The sequence below is a fragment of the Lemur catta genome, chromosome 3, assembly GCF_020740605.2.
Source record: "Lemur catta isolate mLemCat1 chromosome 3, mLemCat1.pri, whole genome shotgun sequence".
Taxonomy (NCBI): domain Eukaryota; kingdom Metazoa; phylum Chordata; class Mammalia; order Primates; family Lemuridae; genus Lemur; species Lemur catta.
This window is the reverse complement of record NC_059130.1, coordinates 46,703,783-46,726,216: the sequence shown is the minus strand read 5'-3', so window position 1 is coordinate 46,726,216 and position 22,434 is coordinate 46,703,783. Positions and strand designations below refer to the sequence as shown.

At 37.6% G+C, this 22,434-nt stretch overlaps 1 protein-coding gene across 5 annotated transcripts in view; it reads left to right on the top strand.

The window, feature by feature from the left end:
• Nucleotides 1-22,434, top strand: part of CDC14A (cell division cycle 14A) — a 159,163-nt gene that overhangs the window by 28,990 nt on the left and 107,739 nt on the right. For all 5 annotated transcript variants that reach the window (XM_045547439.1, XM_045547437.1, XM_045547436.1 and 2 more), the window contains one exon: nt 2,731-2,823. In XM_045547439.1, coding sequence (XP_045403395.1) covers nt 2,731-2,823 — 93 coding nt within the window. The remainder of the gene's footprint in view (nt 1-2,730; nt 2,824-22,434) is intronic.

Here is a 22,434-nt window from a genome sequence, read left to right as displayed (position 1 = left end):
AAATCTTTTTAAGTAGTTAAAATTGCTAGGTAGACGTTTTGAAAGCCATTCTTTATCTGATGTAATTTCTGAAAGCTTGTAAAGTTTAAACAATTCTTCTAAAATCTTTAAAATTTTAGTTTGTATTATATTTACTTAAGAAGTATTTGTTTTTTCCACAATTGGGTATGGTTTAGTTTATGGGAGAACAAGGCAGCTCTTTTTTTCCCTTAAAAAGTATTCATAGGTATGCAGTGAAAAGATCTCTATCAGAATTCTGTCCTTTAGCTTCCTGCTTCCTATTCCAGAATGGTCTCTGTATTCCATATACTTTAAGAGAAAACAAAAAGCAAGCAAACACAAAAGGTTTCCCCCCAAACCCCCAAACAAACAAGAAATGAGCATCAGTGATGAAAGAAAAGTTATATGAGTTGTCACTTTGGCAAGCAGATTTGTAAAATAAACACAATTCCACATTATTAAATGGTAACAGTAGTTTGTTATGAAACCTAAATTCTTAGTAGAAAAGAGCATCAAAACAGATAATCCAGGCTGGGCACGGTTACTCACACCTGTAATCCTAGCACTGTGGGAGGCCGAGGCAGGAGGATGTCTTGGGGCTAGGAGTTTGAAACCAGCCTGAGCAAGAGTGAGACCCCCGTCTCTACCAAAAATAGAAAAAAATAGCTGGTCGTGGTGACATGCACCTGTAGTCACAGTTCCTCTGGAGTCTGAGGCAGGAGAATCCCTTGAGCCCAAGAGTTTGAGGTTACAGTGAGCTATGATTGTGCCACTGCATTCTAGCCTGGGCAACAGAGTGAGACTCTGTCTCAAAACAAACAAACAAACAAAAAACCCCCCAGATAATCTAAACTTCAAGATAGATTGTTGATAATTTTCTTTCACACAAGTATTTTCGGGAAGCAGGAAATGTAAATAGTGAGAGGCTGGGAGCCAGAAGAGCTGGTGAGTTCTTATGCTTAGCCTGATTCGTGTTTATAGAGAGGCTGGCCTATGTAAGGCAGTCTTTAGGTATTTGGGATTCAGAGACAATAAGAGATGGTTAGGTCTGAAGAGACTTTACTCCTCTTGTGGTAAATCAAACATAACTTATGAGTGGGGAACAGTAAGTGGCAAAACCAGCCAATCACCCAACAAACAAATAATAAATAAAATAGAAAGAGGAAATGTCCAGAAAGTCAGTAGTTCCAAATTGAGAAAGCCAGGAATCAAGTGTCGGCACCATTGGTAGTAATCTTAACGTCTTTAGATAACTTTAGTGCATTAGCTTGACTGAGCTGAATTAAAGACAATATTGTACTTTTTTTCTCTCTATTTTGTAGGAATATTTTTACAAGCTTGTCAGAAAATAAAGGCGTTGGTAATAAGAGATTTTCTTTGAGTCAAACACTAATTTTAAAAGTTCAATTAAAAAGGGCACTACCATTTTCAGAAATTGTGATTCTTGGTTATCAATGAAAGGCCTGATTTGGAGTGATGAAGGCTTCCTGGTTCATTCCTGGGGTACATGTAGCTACTAGCTACGTTTTCTGTGGTTATGAACTAAAGCCAGAATGTAGTAGTTTCATCTTAGAATATTCTTCAGAGTCGGAAGAGTTTCTTTTCTTTGTAGACAATAGCAGGGTAAAGAAGAATATGTAGTTGAGGTCTGTTTACATTTTTAAAGGGGTTCTAAAAGCAGGGATTCTCTGCATGTTGTGTTCAATGTATAAGGTATAAAAAGGTGCTTGGATAGTCACTATGAATTTATAGACAAATACTAAAATGTACTTATGTGCCTGTATTTTGAAAACCATTTGTCAACATACCATAACTTTTGAAATATGAGGAACTGAGCAAATGTCATTGAGTTGCATCCATGTTTTCATTGTCTTATATTTATTGAAGTTTTGATTTAATAATTTGATTTCATTTTAACAGGTCTTTTCTGTTACTTCTTTTTTTGTTTAGCATGTATACAACATACCGTGTTGATTATTTTGGATTTAGTTAAATACCTGAGCATTTAGCATATTGCCTGGCATACAGCAGGTGCTTAATAACTTTTTGTTTGAATGCATGAATTTAATATATGGATATTGTCTATAGGATATATAGGATGGATGTAGAATATTTAATATATGGGTATTCTATTGAGATGTTTGCTAATATAGTCCTTTTGATGGTTCTTCTTTTCCTGTTAACCATTTATATTCAGATAATTAAAAGGGGATTATTACAGAACATCTTAGAAAGGAAATATTAATATTGGTCTCTAAAAATAAAAAAAATTTAGAGAAGACAACAGACTGGTTGACACCTTTAAAAACAAACCGTACAATATGAAAAGTATAGATAACTTTCCTCAGGGCGGGAGTGGCATGTAGGGAGTAAAAGAGGGTGAATAAATTTTATATATAAGATCAAGAATAAATCATAAAAAATGGTTCCTGCTAATAGAGATGCCAATAATTTAATTATTTCTCACCATATGAATTTCTTTTCTTGGATAGAAAGATATTAGTTATATTGTTGATTCTTACATCATAATTGGGCTGCAAAAAGTCTGAGCTAGTAATCCACCAGCCCCCAATGCTCATGTCCAAATGCCATAGAAATTAAAGTTGAAAGTGATTAAAGTTTACAGGTTGTGACACATCTTGAAATTTAAGAGATAATATTTGTCTTGTGTATATTTTAACATTGTTTCTATGGTTATTCTAACCCTTTTATTTTATCTCCTCTTGCTAGTCATACAGTTTATCAAGAAAGAAAATAGTACACTACACCTGTTTTGACCAACGGAAAAGAGCAAATGCAGCATTTTTGATAGGTGCCTATGCTGTAAGTATTTTCTTCATTTTCATTATTTTCTATAATCAGGCCAGTCAAATGCCAATGCTATCAACTAAAATCCAGGTCACTTTTTCAGTGGGATTGAGAGATGGTGGAGATTATTAGCAGTTTGAGAATTGATCTGAAGTGGGAAATGTGGACTAGCGTTGAGGGGGTGTATACTGTCTAGATTTTATTTTCTAGTAGTCAGCGAGAGAATCTTGGAACTGCAATATGTAGCTTGGATTCCACAGTTGTTACAGTTGTTTTAATAAAAAGAGTGTCTAGCAAGGACATTTCCAGGAAAAAAAAAATACATATAGTGGGTGTGTGTGTATATATGAACAAAATATAATATTATGGAAGATTTTTAAAGACAGTTGTTCCTTTTTTGGGAGAAGAGGAAATCCTAGATTGTACAGTGGAGGATTGTTATTATTATTTTTATCATCCATTCATTCATCTATGCAAGTATTTGCAATAATAGGCAAATAGTATAAATCCTACATGTATTATAGCCTCCCTAATAACTAGATAAGACTTTTTTTTTTTTTTTTTTTTGAGACAGAGTCTCGCTGTGTTGCCCGGGCTAGAGTGAGTGCCGTGGCGTCAGCCTAGCTCACAGCAACCTCAAACTCCTGGGCTTAAGCGATCCTACTGCCTCAGCCTCCCGAGTAGCTGGGACTACAGGCATGCGCCACCATGCCCGGCTAATTTTTTCTATATATATATTTTAGTTGGCCAGATAATTTGTTTCTATTTTTAGTAGAGACGGGGTCTCGCTCTTGCTGAGGCTGGTCTCGAACTCCTGACCTCTAGCAATCCACCCGCCTCGGCCTCCCAGAGTGCTAGGATTACAGGCGTGAGCCACCGCGCCCGGCCATAGATAAGACTTTTTAAAAAGTAATTTCGATTAGAAATTTTGTTCTCTGCATGCACTAACATGTCAATATGAATTCCACATGACCCATGCTACAGAGTTTTGAAGTGGATGTTTCTGGAATTTTCTATATATGCTAGGATTGGGCAAAAACATAGAAGGTAGAAACCATCAGGGCTAAAACATACTTGCAACCTGTAATATCTTTTTAGGGATATGTGTGTTATCCAGTTAGGCGTATGCTGGTATAAAGGTAGGGAGAAGAGAGGTGTCATTTCCCCTTATCATTGGAGAGGGCCTGTGCTCCTCTGAAGCCTTGGAAGCAACACTGCCGTGTGGCCTTTCAAGGGCCTTATTCTAAGGACCTTGATGGAGGGGGCACCAGCTACTGGACATCAAACTCTGCCACATCAAACCAAAAGCTGCAGGGAGAAAAAGCCCAGTGGTATTGTTGGAAAGGCTGTCAGCTGCTGCAGGGTGAGGCTGAGAAGAGTGACAGGCTGTCAGCCAGGCTGGGGCCGGGGCCTTGCTTCTAGCACTGAGGAACCCATCTCTGCCCACTTATCCTCCCTTGACGTGGCTGCAGCAAAGCCTTGGGCCATCCCTTGTGGGACTGTTTCTTTTTTGCTGTGTAGATGATAGCATGGTATCGTACAAAGAACAGTTGCTAAGAATCAGAAAAATAAGTTTTTCGTCCTGAAGGGGGCTCTGGGATCATCGACTTTATCTCTTTTAGCTTTATTTAGTTTCCTTATCTGTAACATGAGAGGGTTGGATGTAATGACTCCTACATTTCCTTCCAATTCTTAGGATGCTAGGATTATTTGTAGCGCCAGCCAGGCTATTGCTTTTATTTTAAGAGCACACATGAAAAGCTGGCTGTTGGCATGAAGGTTCCATGAAGTGCTGGTAAGCTGAAGTAAGCAGGCATGCTTATCTTTTTACTGTACATTGATAATTGCTATTCATTTGAAACTGATGACTGACACTGTGATTAAAATATAGAGAGCCTATATCATCTCTGGATTCATGCTCTGTAAACAAGCGTGTCTTTCCTGCAGGGGTTTGCAATGCTTTGTGAGCATGTTATTTGTGGATCCTTTGTCGTAAAGGATTGCCATCAAGAAGAGGTCATCTGCTGTTCTTCTCATTTCTTTTTCCCTCTTTCCCTCCCTTGCCCCTTCTCTTTCTTCTTTCCTTTTTGACTCCTATCCTTCCTATTTTGTTTGGTGTGGTCTTTCAGCAGGGTACCTCTAGAATTTTGAAAGGAATTTTAGTTATAATAGATGTATTGAGCTTGTGATAAAATACTCTGTGCTAAAATATGTCTTCTAATGCAGAAGTTTCCACCACTTTAAAGCAACCAAAGGGAGAAAAAGCAGTCCCGGCATGGTGGAAGAAGTGCTGAGTACAGCATGAGCTTGTCTTACACACTAGTCACAGTCCTGAGAAGCAGTGTAAAGTGATTATTCTTGTATTGGTCATTTCCAAATTGATTTTCTTTTTAATTTTAGAAATGCGTTCCCCAGAAAGCTTTTTGACACAAACTCTTAATAAAAATGAAACTAAGAACTACAGTCTATTTTTAAAGAGAATTTTATGCCTTCACATCATCTGTGTGCTTTAATTGTTGACATAATTAAGAAGATAGTCAATTATGTGCATTCTTCATACATCTCAGTTAGATGTCACATATGTTAAATGTTTCTAGTTGTATAAGTCTCAAAATAGGGGAATCTTCTCTGGTTGCAAAGGACCTTTACCTTTGTAGCAGCCACATAGCCTATATGGGGCAAACTAGATAGGTGTGTTTTATCAGAGAGAAATTCTTAACAGTGAAGTTGTTCCTCTTTTAAAAATGTGTAATCAGCCCTCTCTCAAGGGGCATTGACTAATAAAAATATTATGCATTAAAACAGGCCTTTCTCTCTGAGCCTTATTTTTCTCATTTGTAAAATTTGGATAATCCCAGGGTTTCCTTATCTACCTCACAGGATTATTATGAAGATCAAATATCCAACTGCCTGTTTGATAGCTCCACATTATATATATAAATGATATCTCAAATTTATTGTGGGAAAACAGGAATTTTTATTCTTTCTTTCTCCAAATCTATTTATTTCCCCATTTTCTTTGTAGTAAATGGGCCACCGTTAGTGACTTGCTAAATCAAAAGATAGTAGTCATTTTGATTTCTTTTGTTTCCTCATCCCACAGTAAACTTTTTCATAAGTTTGGTCAGCTCTATCTCTGAATCATAGATTGAATCAGAATATATCTTTCCATCTCTATTGCTATCATGTAGCCCAAGCCACTGTCATTGTTTTACCTGGATAACCACCACAGCTTTATATGTTATCTTCCTTTTTACATTCTTACTTCCCTTTAATTTAGTTGCTACACAATTATCAGAGTAATAATCTTTTAAAAATATAAATTAGATCCTGTCATTACCGTGTTTCAGATCTGTCTAATGATTGCTCACTCTTCCTGGCATAAAATTTATTCTCCTTACTAATGCTATTAAGATCCTTTCTGATCTGACCGTGTCTACCTCTGTGATCTCCTTGTGTGAGATGTTCTTATCACGCTGGCCTTCTAACCATGAAAATCCTGTGCTTGCTGCCACCAAAGGGCCTTGATATTTCTGCTTTCTATCTGGAATGTTCTTCAGAACTTTGCATGCCTGGTTCCTTCTAATGTTACCTTCTCAGAGAGATTTTCTCTCAAATTCTACCCTGTAATCCTCACCCCTAGTCACCCTCTAGGCCTTTGCTGTTTTATTTTCTTTATAGCATGTTACTATTACCTTGTTTGTTTACATATTTACTTGCTCATTGTCTCTTTCTCAGACTAGAGGATAGGGACCTTGTCTGTTTTGTTCATTGTTGTATCTAGAGGGTAATAAAATATTTAACAAGGGGTTAGACCTAGGTATTCACCAATTGAATTGGAAGGTGGCCACAAAGCCAGGGCAGGATCCTGGAGGCTTTCTGCTTTGCTAATCATGGGTAGTCTAGGGTAGGGGTGGGGTCCCAAGGAAGAGATTAGGGTGGCCAGTGTGGAGTGGGGTGGGGTGCTGTGGGCAGCAGCTATTTACCAACCGGTATGGAACTATTTCAGTATTTGAACACTGAGTATCTGCTTAGAACTGTGCTTTGGCACAAGAGGTGTTCTATAAGTGTCAACTGAATGAATGAATAATGGGAAAATGAGATGAGAAAATAAGAAAGAAAGCAGGCAATATATGGGAAACTCCTCTGAAAAAGATCAAGTTGGACATAAAATGTAAAGTGATGCCTTCTCCATTACCAGAATATTTGTGCTAATGACAGGCCAACTGTGCTAATGATCAAAGCCAAGATCATAGACCAAGGGTAGTGCCTGGTACACAAAGTCACATCACTACCTTGCTTTTTCTTTTCTTTTCTGTTTTTAATAAACTTGTATTTTCCCAATTTTTTATTGTGGTCAAATACACATAACATAAAACTTCTTATCTTAATTATTTTTAAGCGCACATTTCAGTGGTATTAAGTACTTTCATATTGTTGTGCAGCCATCACCATACCTCACTTTTGAGTGTGCCATCATGTGGCAAATATGATGTGCCTGCAGAGTCAGGGCTTTGCTTGTGGTTTCTCTGTTTGAAGATGACTTTCAGGTATTTCACAGAAGCTTCTGTGTTTCTGTTTCTTTATATCTAAGTGGAGGAGAGCCTTTCTATGCTTTATCTCATAGGGCTGTCGAGAGGGTGTTAAGAGGAGATAGAATATAGACCATCACGTTCAGTAGGGAATCCATGGAGAAGGAAACCCTTCTCTGTGGGTGATCTTAAAGCCAGTGTTGCTGGAGTGATGTGACCACCAGAGGTTACAGTGACATTTAACAGATGATAGGTACTCATTTTAAGCTGTGACATTGTGCTCCTTGAAATGGAGGGCTCAGGTTTAGGTAGAGACTCACTTTGCCAGAAAGGTATTTCCCTTCCAGGGCTACACTCAGTGCAATTTTAGTTAGGATGGTTAGATCATTATAGCATCCAAACACTCTCATATGAGTTTGAAGAAGATAGCTTTTAAAGATTATGAGTATGAATTAGTTAGGTTCTTGCCATGTGCTTAAAGACCAAGTCCTCACTAGTACCCGTATTATTATACTCTGTTGTTTCTGGTTCACAGGCCTATGGCAAGACAGTCCAGGAGAATTTAGATTAGGTCACAATGACTGAAGAATTGGGAAATCATATGAATGAGGAGAAGTTAAAATAAATGTGATTGTGTAGCTTAGAAAATTAAGTTCAGGGTTAAAGAATTAAGACTCTCTTTTCAGCTGTGTGGAGGAAGCTTAAACAGAGGTGGTAACCACATTGTATTTTCCTTAACCCACTTGTTAAGTCCTTGCCTTGCTAAATGAGAGGTCTACATTAGGCATTAACTGGGACTAGCCTGAACCACATGTCATGTCTGAATTGCGGATGACACAGCTGAGGTTTATAGATTTTCTAACCATGTCTGTGTCTGCCATCTATTTTGTAGCCTACTTAAATGGCCTAAAGAGTTATATTCTACTCCTGTGTCTATGACTAATTGCAGAGAAGCCATTCTCCATCTGGCATAGTGGCTGAGAGCTGTGACTTTAACATAGCTGCAGGCTTGCTCGGCTTTGAATCCAGTTGTTGTATGTCCTGAGCAAGTTATTGCACTTACCCAAACTCTGATTTTTTTCATCTTTGAAATAGGGATAATAACACCTTATTTTACTTGCAGTGAGGACTAAAGGAGGTCATGCATGTAAAGGTGTCGTCTGTGCGGTGTCTGGCATTGTATGCACTTAGGAGTGTCCAGTTGTTCTGGGCAGGGAAGCTGTGTGGCCTTCCAAAAAGTTTTCTGAGCCAATCTCCTACCTCCTGTGACCATCTGTGCTCAGACACTTAGGCTACCCCCTGAAGATCTCATGGCTGCGTTCTCACCTTTTGTCTGTTTATCTTCCCCTGACCATCCCATTTTAGGCTTAAATCCTTTCCTAGCTCAGTAGCACTCAGCTGGTTGTTAATCTGATCACTGCTTAGTGTAATTCACTGGAAGATGTGAGTATGAGCCCCCTCCCCCATGTTATTTGCATTTCTAAGGAAGAACTAAACCAAATGAATTTCTAATTTGTGAGATGTGTAGTTAGATATTCATTAGCTCAGTAAATATTTAGCTCCTATGAGCCCTGCCCAGCACTGTGGTAGGCACTGGGGAATAAAAAAAGAAAAGAAAAAGAAAAAACAGCTTCAAATGGGACACAGATGAGCAATAGATAATTATGAAATGTGCAGTAGGTGCAAATTTGGATAATTATGAATTCGTTCAACACATGTTTTTGAGCTGTTACCATACAATAGCCTTGCCCGAGGAGTTGAAGATACTACGTTTAATGACCCCTATCTTCTGGTGTGGGTGTGGAGGAGGCTTGGAGTCAAACCTGGAGAGAAGAAAGGGTCAAGGATGGCCAGTCCCAGCAGGCCAAGTGGTAAGGGACTGTCAGGCGTGGGGAATAGCATGAAGGTGAGGATGATGCTTTTTCTGGTTGAAAAAAGATTAATTATTTTCAATTTTTTATTTTGTTTTAAAAATCTAGTGTGAAAAGGTGATAATTTAATGAGAAGATAGGGTCTTTTTTTCTTATAATTAAAAAAAACTTTAAAAAGTGGCATAACTACATTATAAAGAAAAGTCAGAAAATTCTCCTTAGGTTACATCACTCTAAATGTGAACTATTTTTTAGATGTAATTGCAGTGTAGTTTGTGAGCTTTTTTACATTTAGCCCACATGTTTTGTCATTTGCTACTCAGAGGATCAAATATTAATAATATTCCATTTAGAGGGTATAACATCACTTGTTTAACATTTTAGATTTCCTTCAAAAATTTTTGTAATGTGACAAACATTTGCATTATAAATGTTTCTTTTTATGGATTTTTGTCTTTAGATTGCTAGAAGTAGGATTAATAGATTTTAAAAATCAGCATTTTTAAGGCTCTTGGGACATATTGTTATATTAAGCCAGTTTATACTAAATTTGGTACTATGTCAAGTCTTCAGTTTCATATACCTTTGCATATTGGGAATGAGCATTATAATTTTAGAAATTTAATTGGTGAAAAATGTTACCTCATTGTTTTACTAATCGTGTCTTTGATTATTAATGAAGTTTATTATTCTTGTAGTTTTATTTATAGGTTTACTAACTTTGAATGGTTTGTGTTTTAAATTTGTTTCCTGTATTTGGACCATTTAAAAGTTGAAAAGTGGCAATTGGTTTTTTTTCCTTTAAAAAAGAAAGTCATTTACCTGTCTCTAACGTTTATTAACAGATGCAGACCACCAGAAATCATGCCCATCAGCTGAAGTTTCCTTGATAAATTAGGAAGTCCAAAGACCTTAAGTTCTGTTACTCATCAAAATGCTATATTAACAAGTAGTTCTGGATACCTGAATACAAAAAAGGTTAACTGGAACTGCTGATAATGGACCTATTTATTATTCAACACTGAGCTGTCTGCTAAATATTCAGAAAGTTATATTCAGAACAGTATTCTTTAAAAATGGTTAGAGGCTGGGCATGGTAGCTCAGGTCTGTAATCCCAGCACTTTGGGAGGTCCAGGTGGAAAGATCACTGGAGGCAGGAGTTGGAGACCAGCCTGGGCAACATAAAGAGCCCTTATCTCTAAAAAAAGTGAAAAAAAAAAATTAACTGGGTGTCGTGGCACATTAGCGCTTGTACCCCTAGCTACTTGGGAGGCTGGGGTGGGAGGATTGCTTGAGCTGAGGAGTTCAAGGCTGCAATGAGCTATTACTGTGCCACTGCACTCCAGCCTGGGCAACAGAGCGAGACCTTATCTCTAGTAAAGAATTAAAACTAAAGCAAAATCAAAGTGGTTAGAGCGTGTATGTATTTAAATCACTGGAGGACATTGATATTTGTGGTCGATTAACTGTGAATTTCTTTTTCTTTTTATTGTTTTGGACCAAGTATGTTACTTTTCTTATTCTCTAACTCAATTTATCCATAAATTGTGATTTCAGAATTGCTTTACATTGTCATTAAAAACAGGTCATAAAGAGGTAAAATTATTGAGAAAAATGTTCAAAATAATAAAGGCATTTACTTTAAATATTTATTAAAACAGTAATGTTAATATAATGGATGTCAGCTACTAATGTTCTGTTATCCTTCTCTGTGTCTTCCTGGTAAATCTAACAGCGTTTGCTTCTGTTATAGAAATTTTTGGAAAGGAAGGGAGGGGTGGTACAGGGCTTGGGCAGGGCACTTTCCTGTTTTCAGTTCCTTCCTTTCATAGTTTGATCAGTGAGAACCCTTTTGTAATACTGCCTGTAAATGGGTCAGACAGTCTTTTATCCTTGTAGGCTTGTATTTTTGGTGGCTTTAAAACAGAACAGGCTCCCTAAAATCATACAGCATTTTCAATTTCTTACTCTTTGAGATTGGGAGTTCTGTTAGTCTTCTGTATATGAGTAGAGCAATAACATCTCTTGATCAGTTCTGCTTGCGTGTCTCATTTAGTTGTGGGCGAGGGAAATTAGCTGTTTGCTTTTCATTTGTGGAAGGCTTGTTTCTCAAGTTAAACTGCATAAATCTTTTCAGTGTTTTTTTCTTTTCTTTTTTCCTTTTGGCATCCTGGTAACAAGCTTCCTCTGTGTGTAAATAAACTCTCAAATTTACATAGACATATACAGTTACATACACAGACACACAATTCATTGTATTTAGTGCTGTATATTTAGTAGTAATGCACTATGTATGCTTACAGTAATTTATTCACAAATTTCTGAATCTTATTGGAATGACGTATACATTCTTGTGAAAAAACTCACATCTGTTTCATTTATATAGTGAATTAAGGGGATGTACTTTTTTAGCACTTGAAGTTATTTATTTACCTGTTTATTGTCTCTCCCTTTAAGGGAAGGGACTCTGTCTTATTCCCCATGATAGCCCCAGCATTTAGACAGACTCTGACACATCCTGAGTGCTTAATAAATCTTTGTGGAATGAATGACTGGATATTTACTTGATAAATAAGTCTTAGTTGATTATCTTCCACAGTTTTGTGGAAGTTTAATATGGAATAATTTAAAAGCTGAGTGCTTAAGCGTAAATTATGAAGTCAGCAATAATTGTAAAAATAGCAGCAAGAATCACAGTGTTTTGAGGCATTTATTAATTTTCTTAAAGTTACTGAGTAAAACAAGATGTTTTATATAGAACTCAAATGGGCTTTGTTAATACTGTATATATTAATACAAACATTTGAAATTAGTATTATGGATGATAATCTTAATTTTAGCCCCAGCATAATTTCTGTTTTTCTAAACAGGTGAAAATCCTTATTTATACATATGAGTAGTTGCTAACAAATGTCAATAATTTTTTTACCAGCCATTCTTGCAGACTCAGAATAATTTTCAGTAAGAAGTAATTCAAATGCCCAAAACAGGAATACTAGAAAATTTTTAATCAGAGTTGAATCTTTAAAAATTTTAGCTATGTGCATTCATTATGAAAAAAAAAATCAGAAAAGAGGCATTCAAAGCCCTGAAGACATTATCCATTATCAGAGTGTGACTTGAAGTGTGTTTACCGTGCCTGATGTGACAGCATGTCCTGTACATGTGCACCTGGGCTTCAGCTGGCATTTACCATCAGTGTTCAATTTTATACAAATACCTGGGCAGAGCAGGCTCACATTTACACATATCCCCTGTGCAGAGCTACAGGCTTCCTAATCAATGAGATGTTTACTAGAATATATACAGAAACTGAAGGTGATTCTTTTAACTTTTACGCAAAATGAGAGTATTTGGCTGCCTGATAATTGCACCATGGTAAAATTTGATACTGAATGCATTTGTTGGGTCTACTGTTTTCTCTTAGTTTAAAAATAAACACGTTAATTAAAAAAAATAGACCCACTTTTGCAGGAATGCTGAAGTATCTCCACAGGAAACTCACTAGGAGGAACCCTTCTCCAGTTCTTCATTCTCATGTTTCAGTTGGAGAATCTGAACCCAGAGAGGTTGATACCTTTGCCCAGTGTCAAACCCAGTTAGTGAAAAGAAAGACAAGAGTCCAGATCCCTAAGTTCCTAGGTGGGAGCTTTATCCAGTCACAGGGTGTAACTGGACACTGCTAGTCTTGGGACAATACACTGCATCTAAACCATAATAGTCTGCAGAAGATTAAAAATGACATACAGTGTGGAAGGGTAGAATTTTCCAGTTAGTAAGCAGTGTTGTAGGCTGGGCGAGGTGGCTCACACCTGTAATCTTAGTGCTTTGAGAGGCCAAGGTGGGAGGATTGCTAGAGGCCAGGAGTTCAAGACCAGCCTGAGCAAGAGTGAGACCCCGTGTCTACAAAAAAAATAGAAAAATTACCTGGATGTGGTGGCATACTGTCTGTAGTTTCGGCTACTTGGGAGGCTGAGGCAGGAAAAATCGCTTGAGCTAGGAGTTGGAGGGTATAGCACTCTAGCCTTGACGACAGAGCCAGACTCTGTCTCAAAAAAAAAAAAAAAAGAAAGAAAGAAAGAAAAAAGCAATGTTGTAGTGTTTCAAACGCATTAGTCATGCAGTTTGTCGTCCAGGTAGCATCTGAGTTTTCATTCTGGCTAATGGGACTAACACCCCAGATACCTCTGTGTACCAACCAGGTGCAATAGCAGTTCTTCTTACATTTACTTTGGTGATGTCTGTGGATGTGTTAGGGTAGGTCTAAGTGTAAGGAGGAATGGGGAATAGCAGAATCAAGGGTGCAATGAAGTGGGTTGGGCTAGTATCTGAGGACAGAGTTTTTCAAGCTTTTTTCACTATAATACACTGTAACAAACACATTTAACATTAGAGTTTAGTATACATACACACACCCACCACATGTATAACCGAAATAAAAGGTCCATGAAACCATTTTTACCTTACAGTGTGTGAAGAATACTGATATTTTATACTCTGTTCTATTTTATTTTAAAAAATTGTCTTTACCCATAAAATTGATTTCTCTACTCACTAATGGGTTGTGACCTGTGGGTTGCAAAACACAGCCATTAGAGAATCTACCTACTGTGCTTAGATCCAGAAGGTATTTACATGTTTTTTAGGGCATCGATTTTGGCACTGAATGTGCAGGTGATTGTTTGGCCCATCTAGGTTAGTCTACAGTTAACACGAACAGCTTAAGGAAAACTGAAAGTGTTCTGAGCTCCTCAGAGGCTCTTATCTCTATCAAGATGTGCATTTGGCTTCAGATCTTTTTTTTTGGTTGTTTGTTTAATTCAGTTGCTACTTGGTTCTTAGGACAAGCTGAGTTTAAGCCTTTCAGTAATCTTTTGAAATGTATCTTTTCTTAATCTCACTTTTATTTGAATCATTATGGTATTCTCAAATTCCTTCTATACTCCTCTCTTCTTCCTAGCAGCCAAATGTGCATTTATTTATTCAGCTTAGGACAATGTTGAATGAGAAATGCCTGTGCTTGGGTCAACACTGAGCAGCCTGCCTTCCTGGGTCTGTCACGTTAGTGCCTCCTCTCGCTTAGTTTCTGAGTTTGTGCTGCTAAGCTAGCTCTGTAATGCTCTATTTACCTCATGACATCCAACCTTAAACCTTAGGTTTATAAGGGTTTTTTGATTTCATAATTTTAATCTATGTAAATTTTATTTCACAATTTTTTTCAATTTGATATAGAGAGTAAAATTGTGGCCTTTTCCCCATTTGGGAAAGTGAATTAATAATACATTGAAACCCTCTCCAGAGGTACTTTCTGAAATTTTAAATAAAGGAGGAGCTAACTGCAACTCCTGTTGAGGTTGCTATGTGTTCAGCTGTTCCTAAGATTTTTAGTACTCAAAACATGGTTGCCACGCTCATAAGCTTAGACTGTGTCCACGTAAATTACTGGGTTCCCGTGTTAGGGCTGCTCTGGTCCTGTGTCTGTCTTAATTCTCTTTCTCATCACTCCTCTGCGTTAGCCTTGCTTCTCCCAACCCCCCCCCCCCCCCATAACAAATGCTTGTAGGGCCTTTGAATTTTCATAATGGAAATCCAGGCTTTTAATTGATGAGGACCTAAAGCCAGGGATATAGTTATCCCATGGGTAATAAAAGTAAATGGTAGGGCTGGGAAAGTGTAACCTCAGACTCAAAGAAATATTTAGAGGTGCTACAGTACCTTGCAGAATTATTTAATAGGGGAGAAACATTTGTGGTTCATAGTTTGAAATTAATGAGCAGACAGACAAACCTTTCCATGTGAATATACGCACTGTAGGATGAATCAGACTTACAATTCTTTTGAAAGTGGGTGTGTGAGTCATTTAGTGGGCCCACTTTGGGAAATTTCTTAGCTAATTAAGAAAACCATAATCCTCTTCTCATATAAACCTTTCCTGATGTTTTTTCCTTAATTTGTCTGCCTACCCCTCACTCACCCTCCTACCCCCAGCTGTTCACTTTGTCATTTCCTTACTACCAGACCCAGAATATGGCTTCCTTCTAGTTTTTCTCACCTTATCTTGCAATTCATTGTGTGTAATATTATCTACTAGAATTGTCAGGTTTTGGGTCTGAAATGATGGTTCTTGGTGCGCTCATGGCCAAAGACTGACCAGATGCAGCAAAGTAAGGCAAGCATGAAAATGAGGTTTATTGAGAAGAGAAAGATAGGATCATAGAGCAAGGGCAAGATATAGGTTTACAGAGTGAGATACATATGCTACAGATGACGACCAGACCCGTCGTCAAAAGGAAGGGCGTGGTTATGGTCTCAGCCTTGTTTTATGGTGTCTGGATAGGGACCTCCCCATGGTTCAGATGTCACCATGGAACCACTTTGGACAGTTGAGATATATGACCTGAGTCTTACTACACATGCGGATGGATCTCCCCTGAGCCTCTCTGAAAGCTGGCTGTTCTAGGTCACTTTCTAGACTCCATGGTATCTATGCTGCTTGACCCATGGGCTAGAGAGTCCTCTGGATTCTTTTACAGTTGGCTGCTAAGTTCTGATTGGCAGATTCATAGGGTATTCACCCCCTCCCTCAGGTATGGGAGTCACTCCAGACAGGATTAAGGTGGGGTGGCACCAGGATGGGAGACCCGGAATCCCTCGCTATCTACCTAGCAGAAAGAGTTCCTTGCTTTGCACTCTCTCCACCATAAGAATGAGCTCCTTGAGTAAAGGGATGACTCTTACTCATATTTGTAACCTCAGTGCCTAACAGAGTGCCTCTCTGCTATTTCTTAAAATGTTTTATTTATGTTTTTAAATTGACCATAATAACATCCATATTTAAGGAGTACATAGTGATGTTTTGATACAGATTAGAGTAATCAACATATCAGTCATCTCAACATTTATCATTTCTTTGTGTTGGGAACATTCAATATCCTCCTTCTAGCTACTTGAAACTTTATATGGTTGTTACCTATAGTCATTCTGTAGTGGTATAGAACGTTAGAACGAACTTACCCTATCTAGCTGGAATTTTGTATTCTTTAATAAACTCTCTCTCTATTGCCTCCACCCCCTACCCTTCCCAGCCTCTAGTATTCTCTGTTGTACTTTCTATTTCTACGAGATCAGCTTTTTAAAGCTTCCACGTATGAGTATCTCTGCTATTTTAATGAATAAAGGAATGAATGAGAGAAACAACCCTGGAAGGAATTTAGATTCCCAAAGGCCACTGATCTTGTGTTAAAGGAGAAATGATGCAGAGGGACTCCAAGCTCAGGGACCTCATCATAGCACTTCCACCCCCAGGCCCTGCCCTTTATTGTTGTCTCTAAGGTCCCAGCTGCAAACCTTTTGATTTGAAATCAACTGCTTGTTAAAACATATGGGAATGGATCCATCCTGTACAAAGAATTCAGGAATATGCTGTACCTCCCCTCATAGCATTATGGGGTATTATCTGTCTTGGAATTGGGGAAGCCTTAAATCTCATTAGTTTGAATGTGGTAAAGTGTTTATGTTCCCTTTAGAAATGTCTGAAATTTTGAGAAAATTCTCAGTTCCTGCAAGTGAGTTATAGTTTTGGCAGCAAGCTACATATTTTACCCAAATTTTAAGGTTTTGGCCCCCTCTCCCCCCACCCCCGAAACACATCTGTGAAACGCAATGGAAATAGTGACAAAATGGGGATAACATTTTAAAAGTTCCCCAAATCATTTTGTTTTACTGCCTCTAAGTCAGATATAGGAATTAAAACAAAAACCCCAAAACTTTTAAAATATCCTGGCATTGGGCTATGCTGTTAATATCATTAGCAGTTTTAAAAATATATATTAATATTAGATGTTAGATTTTACACATGCTCTGAATGATGAAAGTATTTTTACTTTACAGAAAAGGAAATCAGATTTAAGTTGTCGATTAAGATTCTTTTGTTACAATTAAACTTTTTGAGATTTACCCAGAATGGGAATCACAGGACTCCTTCTATTAACTCCATTTTACTTTTTTGCCTTTTTTTTTTTAAGGAACACTGGTTGACCTAGATTTCAGGTTAAGTACAAAAACATCAGGATGAGATTGGAGGGTCTCTGACTTTAACGGTGTCTACTCTAGCAGTCCAGAGAATAACTTCCCCTCTGAAGAACTACTCTAGTGGAGCTGTGTGCAGTGATTCTTTGTTGAGTTGCAGGAACAGACACACCTTAGAGAGGCTCTCTCCTGCCCTGCTGGGCCACCCCAACTCCTCCACTCCCCATCCTCACCCAGAGAGAGGATGACCCAGAGAGATTAAGTATCTTGTTACAGGAGGCAGAACTGGCAGGGACAAGAACCCCCTCTATCGTTGGGATTCCAGTCCTCTTCCTCTCTAACTTAGCAGCCCCAGCTGACTTAGACATCCCTCATCTGTTGTGTAAAATAACCAGTTACCTCTTTTCTCACTACTTTTATCTCTGTGTACCTCTCCCTCTCTCTTCTTGTTTTTTTCTATTTCCACCTGTTTCTCCTTCCTCTGTTCTAACCACTTCTCTCCTATTGCTATGTTTTTCCTTCTTCCTCCTCCTCCTCCTCCTCCTTTCTTAATTGGCTAATATATAGAATGGCAGTGTTGTCATAATTGGAGTTTTCTGATTGTTTGTAACAGAAACTGGCTCTAACTTACTGAAGCTCAAAACTTAATAATTTTCCAGGTAGTCTAGTCCAAAGGGGGAAGTAGAGGGCTGCCGTAGTCTTCCCTTGTTTAATAAAAACTCTGTATTCTTTTTAATGGGAGATAATCTTTCCTTCTCCCCTTCTGTCTGGTTCATTTGTCTATTCTTTCATTGAACAAACATTCATTGAGCACCTGGGCTAGACACTCTTCTGGGCTCTAAAGGTATGGCAATGAACAAGAGAGATAAAATCCCTGTCCTCACAGAGCTTAGATTTTGCTGGGAAAACAAATCAAAGGTCAGTGAAAACTGCTGGTGATGTGCTGGTGAGTGGCTGACTGCTTCACATTGCAAGTTCAGAGAAGTCTCTGTGAGGTGGTGACAATGAAGCTGAAAAAGAGGAAGAACATTTAGGCAGAGGGAATGGCATGTGCAAAGGTGTTGGGGTGGGAATGAACCTGGAATGACTAAGGAACCCTGACAAAGCCGCTGTGGCTGGTGCAGATGCTGAAGAGGCTACTGCAGGTGATGAGGGCTGAGGTCTCTGCTGGGGCTCACATGTGAGAGTGAGTTTGGATTTTAGTCTCCATGATGTGTGGAGTTGTTAGAGAGTTGAAATGATCTGATTTGCACTTAAAAACACTTTTTAAACTCATCTTTTAGAGTGCCACTTGAAGCTCTATGTGATAGGATGATCTACATGCTTCAGATTTCTCTCTCTCTTTTTTCTTTTATTGTCCCATAACACACAGAACCATCCACAGATTTCTCTTATGCTACTATGCCACAGTGGTCTGATTTCCCTGTCACCTTCCCTATCGTCTGCATTTTTATGTCCCTAAAATATAACTCGGTGCCTACAGGTCGACATGTGAACTAAGAGGTGGATTTGTTATATGGGCTGTAAAGGACATTAGCAAAGCCTGTTGATGTTGTCTTGGAATTTCATTGAGAATGTAGACCTTTGTTTTTATATCAGCTGTCTCTTAAAGCTCAGGGAATCATGCTTACTTATTTATTTAAAAAAATTTTTAAGCTTATTTTTAATTAACACATAATAATTGTACATATTTATGGAGTATAGTATGCTATTTCAATATCTGTATACAATGTATATTGATTAAATCAGGATATTTTGCTTATTTGTCACCTCAAACATTTATCATTCCCTTTTCTTGGGAACATTCCAAATCCTCTCTTTTAGCTATTTGAAAATATAGGATAGATTATTGTTAACTCTAGTCAGCCTACAGTGCTATAGAACACTAGAACTTATTCCTCCTATGTAGCTGTGATTTTGTATCCACTAGCCAACCTCTCTCTATATTTCTCTCCCCTCTTCCCAGTCTCTAGTAACTACTATTCTGCTGTACTCCTATGAGATCAACATTATTAGCATCCACATATGAATGAGATCATGTAGTATTTATCTTTTTGGCTTATTTCACTTAACATAATGTCCTCCAGGCTCATTCATGTTGCTGCAAATGACAGGATTTCATTCTTTTTTATGGCTGAGTAATATTCCATTGTATATATGTATATATACCACATTTTCTTTATGGATTCATCTGTTGGATACTTAGGTTAATTGTATATCTTGGCTGTTGTAAATAGTGCTACAATAAACATGTGGGTACAGATATCTCTTCAACATACTGATTTCCTTTCCTTTGTATAAATGCCCAGTAGTGAGATTGCTGGATCATTTGGTAGTTCCATGTTTAGTTTTTTGAGGAGCCTCCATGCTGTTTTCCACAATGGCTGTACTAATTTACAGGGAGTAATGTTTATTTGTAGTTCTGTAGTATAATTCAGGTATTTAGCCTTCTGATTTATAGAAGGAGAACACCTGTAATAGTGGTCCCCAATCATAATTATATAATATAATAAATACCCATAGGCCAGACCTCATATTTGGTGAATTTGAATCTCAGGGAGGAGAGGTCAGGATATCTATATCTTTTCTTTTTAATTTTTAAAAAGTTTTTAAAATTTATTTTTATTTAAATAATTTTTTTTTGAAACAAGGTCTCATTCTCTTGCCCAGGCTGGAGTGCACTGGCTTCATCATAGTTCACTGCAGCCTTAAACTCCTGGGTTCAAGCAATCCTCCTATCTCAGCCTCCCAAAGTGCTGAGACTACAGGCATGTGCACCCACACCCTGCTAATTTTTAAAATTTTTTGTAGAGACGGGGTCTCATTGTATTGCCTAGGCTGGTCTCAAACTCCTATGCTCAAGCAATCCTCCTGCCTGGGCCTCCCAAAGTGCTGGTATTACAGGCATGAGCCACTGGGCCCAGTCAAAGATATCTATATCTTAAAACAGCTTTAAAGGTTTTTGTGAGTAATACTTAAAGTTGGGACCCCCTGGATTAGAAGATCTGAAATAATATAAAAGGTATACTCGATGGAAGTCAGGAACATATTTGCTTTGTTGTTGGTATTTTCTATGGTGCCTGGTACCAGTAACTCTTTGATGAATGAAGACATGAATTACCTGTGTGTAGAGCTGTGGAAAAATCTCTGCTAATCTCTTTCTTTTCCTTTCTCCTTCCCCATCCTCATTTTCCTTACTACTAGTAAACCTGCAGTGCAAGTCTTGCTGTTGATCAAAAAATGGGGGTGGGAAATTGCTGGCCAGGGTTGAAAGGGCCTGTTTTCTGGAAGTAGTGAGGTCTACCTATAGTAGTGAGCCCGGATGGGAGAGAAGTCCCCAGCAGCTGTAGGGAAGGTGGGTAGACTTCCTATATATTATGTATACTGGATATGTATACAATAGATTTGTTGGTGAGTTAAAGTTACTTTTTTTAAAAAATTGACAGAATTACACTGAGAATTAAGTTACTTTTATTTAAGGAGTTGCCTTTACTCATTTTAATTCTACTATTTGTGGAATTACTAAACTAATGTATGCAGGGAGCATGGTTACTTAAAAAATGTGTGCACATTTAAGAATGATTAATTCTATTATCTTCTTGAAGGACAGTCCTGGCATGTGGCATATGTTTGAACAGTTCAGGCTGATGCATAGAAAAATTGCACAGAATCCTGTCTGTAAACACCTGACTGGTGGGGAGAACTCTTGTTTCTCCTGCTTTCTCTAAGCAACAAGTCTTTTGTAAATAATGGAAGAGAACAACGAGTTCCTTGTTTGATGTTCATTGTTAGTTTTCTTTTCTTAAGTAAATTCAAAGAACAGTGGTTTACAAGTTATTATGAGATTCTAGACCTGAGATTTAGTTCACATGCTGTGTGGTTTCTGTCTTAGAAGTTTGGATAACATCTTACAAACTTCTTAAAATTTAAAAAAGAATAAGATGGCTGTATTTGAAAAGGCTTTTTAAAATTTTAATTTTAAAAACAATTTTATTTAAAGTCCCTCAGATACATGCTATAGTTACTAGAATGAAAACCTTGGATTGTCTGGTCTACCTCCTTCCGTCCTCCTAGGAGATCATGGGCTGCCTTAAGTTGCCATAAGTCGATGAGAAACAGCCCACCCTTGTTGAGTTCTATCCCTGGCAAGTTTGGTAGGCTTCCTCCTATGTATACCCAGAAAGTTTCTGAACCTTTTTGTTTACCTTTCTTCCCAATTATTTCCCTCTAGTTACAACAAGAAACTCCTTCTCCTCTCATATTTGCTCTGCCTTTCACTGCCTTAGATTTGCAATCAGTCCTAATTATAATGCCAAATATTGAGAACAGTTATGCATTTCAAAGTGGAATCATATATAACAAAGTACCAATCAAAACATTAAAAATAATTAAAGGTTTACTGTAAGTCCTTATAAACATATTCATTGATTTCCTCATGTTTTTCTAATCTAGCTTTTCCTCAAGTATTAGCATTGAGGGAAGAGAATTTAAAAAACAAACACACTTATTTAATTTGATTATTTTAGTTTTAAGTTTCTGAAATAATGTCTTCTACTACATTTTATTTTAGATATATAATTTTAATTATAATATGGAATATATTATCATTTTTAGACTAGCCTAAGAAACTTACAATCTTAAAAGATTATATCTTTGGGAAAATATTTTCAGAATTCAAAATATTATCCCTTACAAATACACTTTTGGACTATAGTTTATTTGCAAGTTAAGGACTGTTTGTTATTGATAATAGGTGTTAAGAGGATTAAAACATTGAATCATAGTCTATTATAGTATATCTACATCAGATCTTCATCATAAATAGATAGTTGGTTGCCTTTTAAGCTTGATCAAATTCAGTCATTGGTTTAAAGAATACACTTTTCTTACCTTTTTTCATTTTTCTTTCTTCATTTGGAAGGTTTATTTGAAATAAGGCTCATACTATACTCAGAAGTAAGCAGTGAAACTCAGCACCAGGAGTTTTTAACATGAAACCATTCCATTTGAGAGTGTGCATTATTCAAGTGATATTCGGGAGTGAGTCAGTTTTTGTGTTTTATGTAGAGACTGCCTTCCGATGACCAGTGATAGATGGTGTACGAAGTTATGGTTATCTGCGTGTTGTAACATAACAGCCTTGTGCTCAGCTTGTGTGAGGCTAGGGACTCAGGTTTTCTTGGGACCAAACATT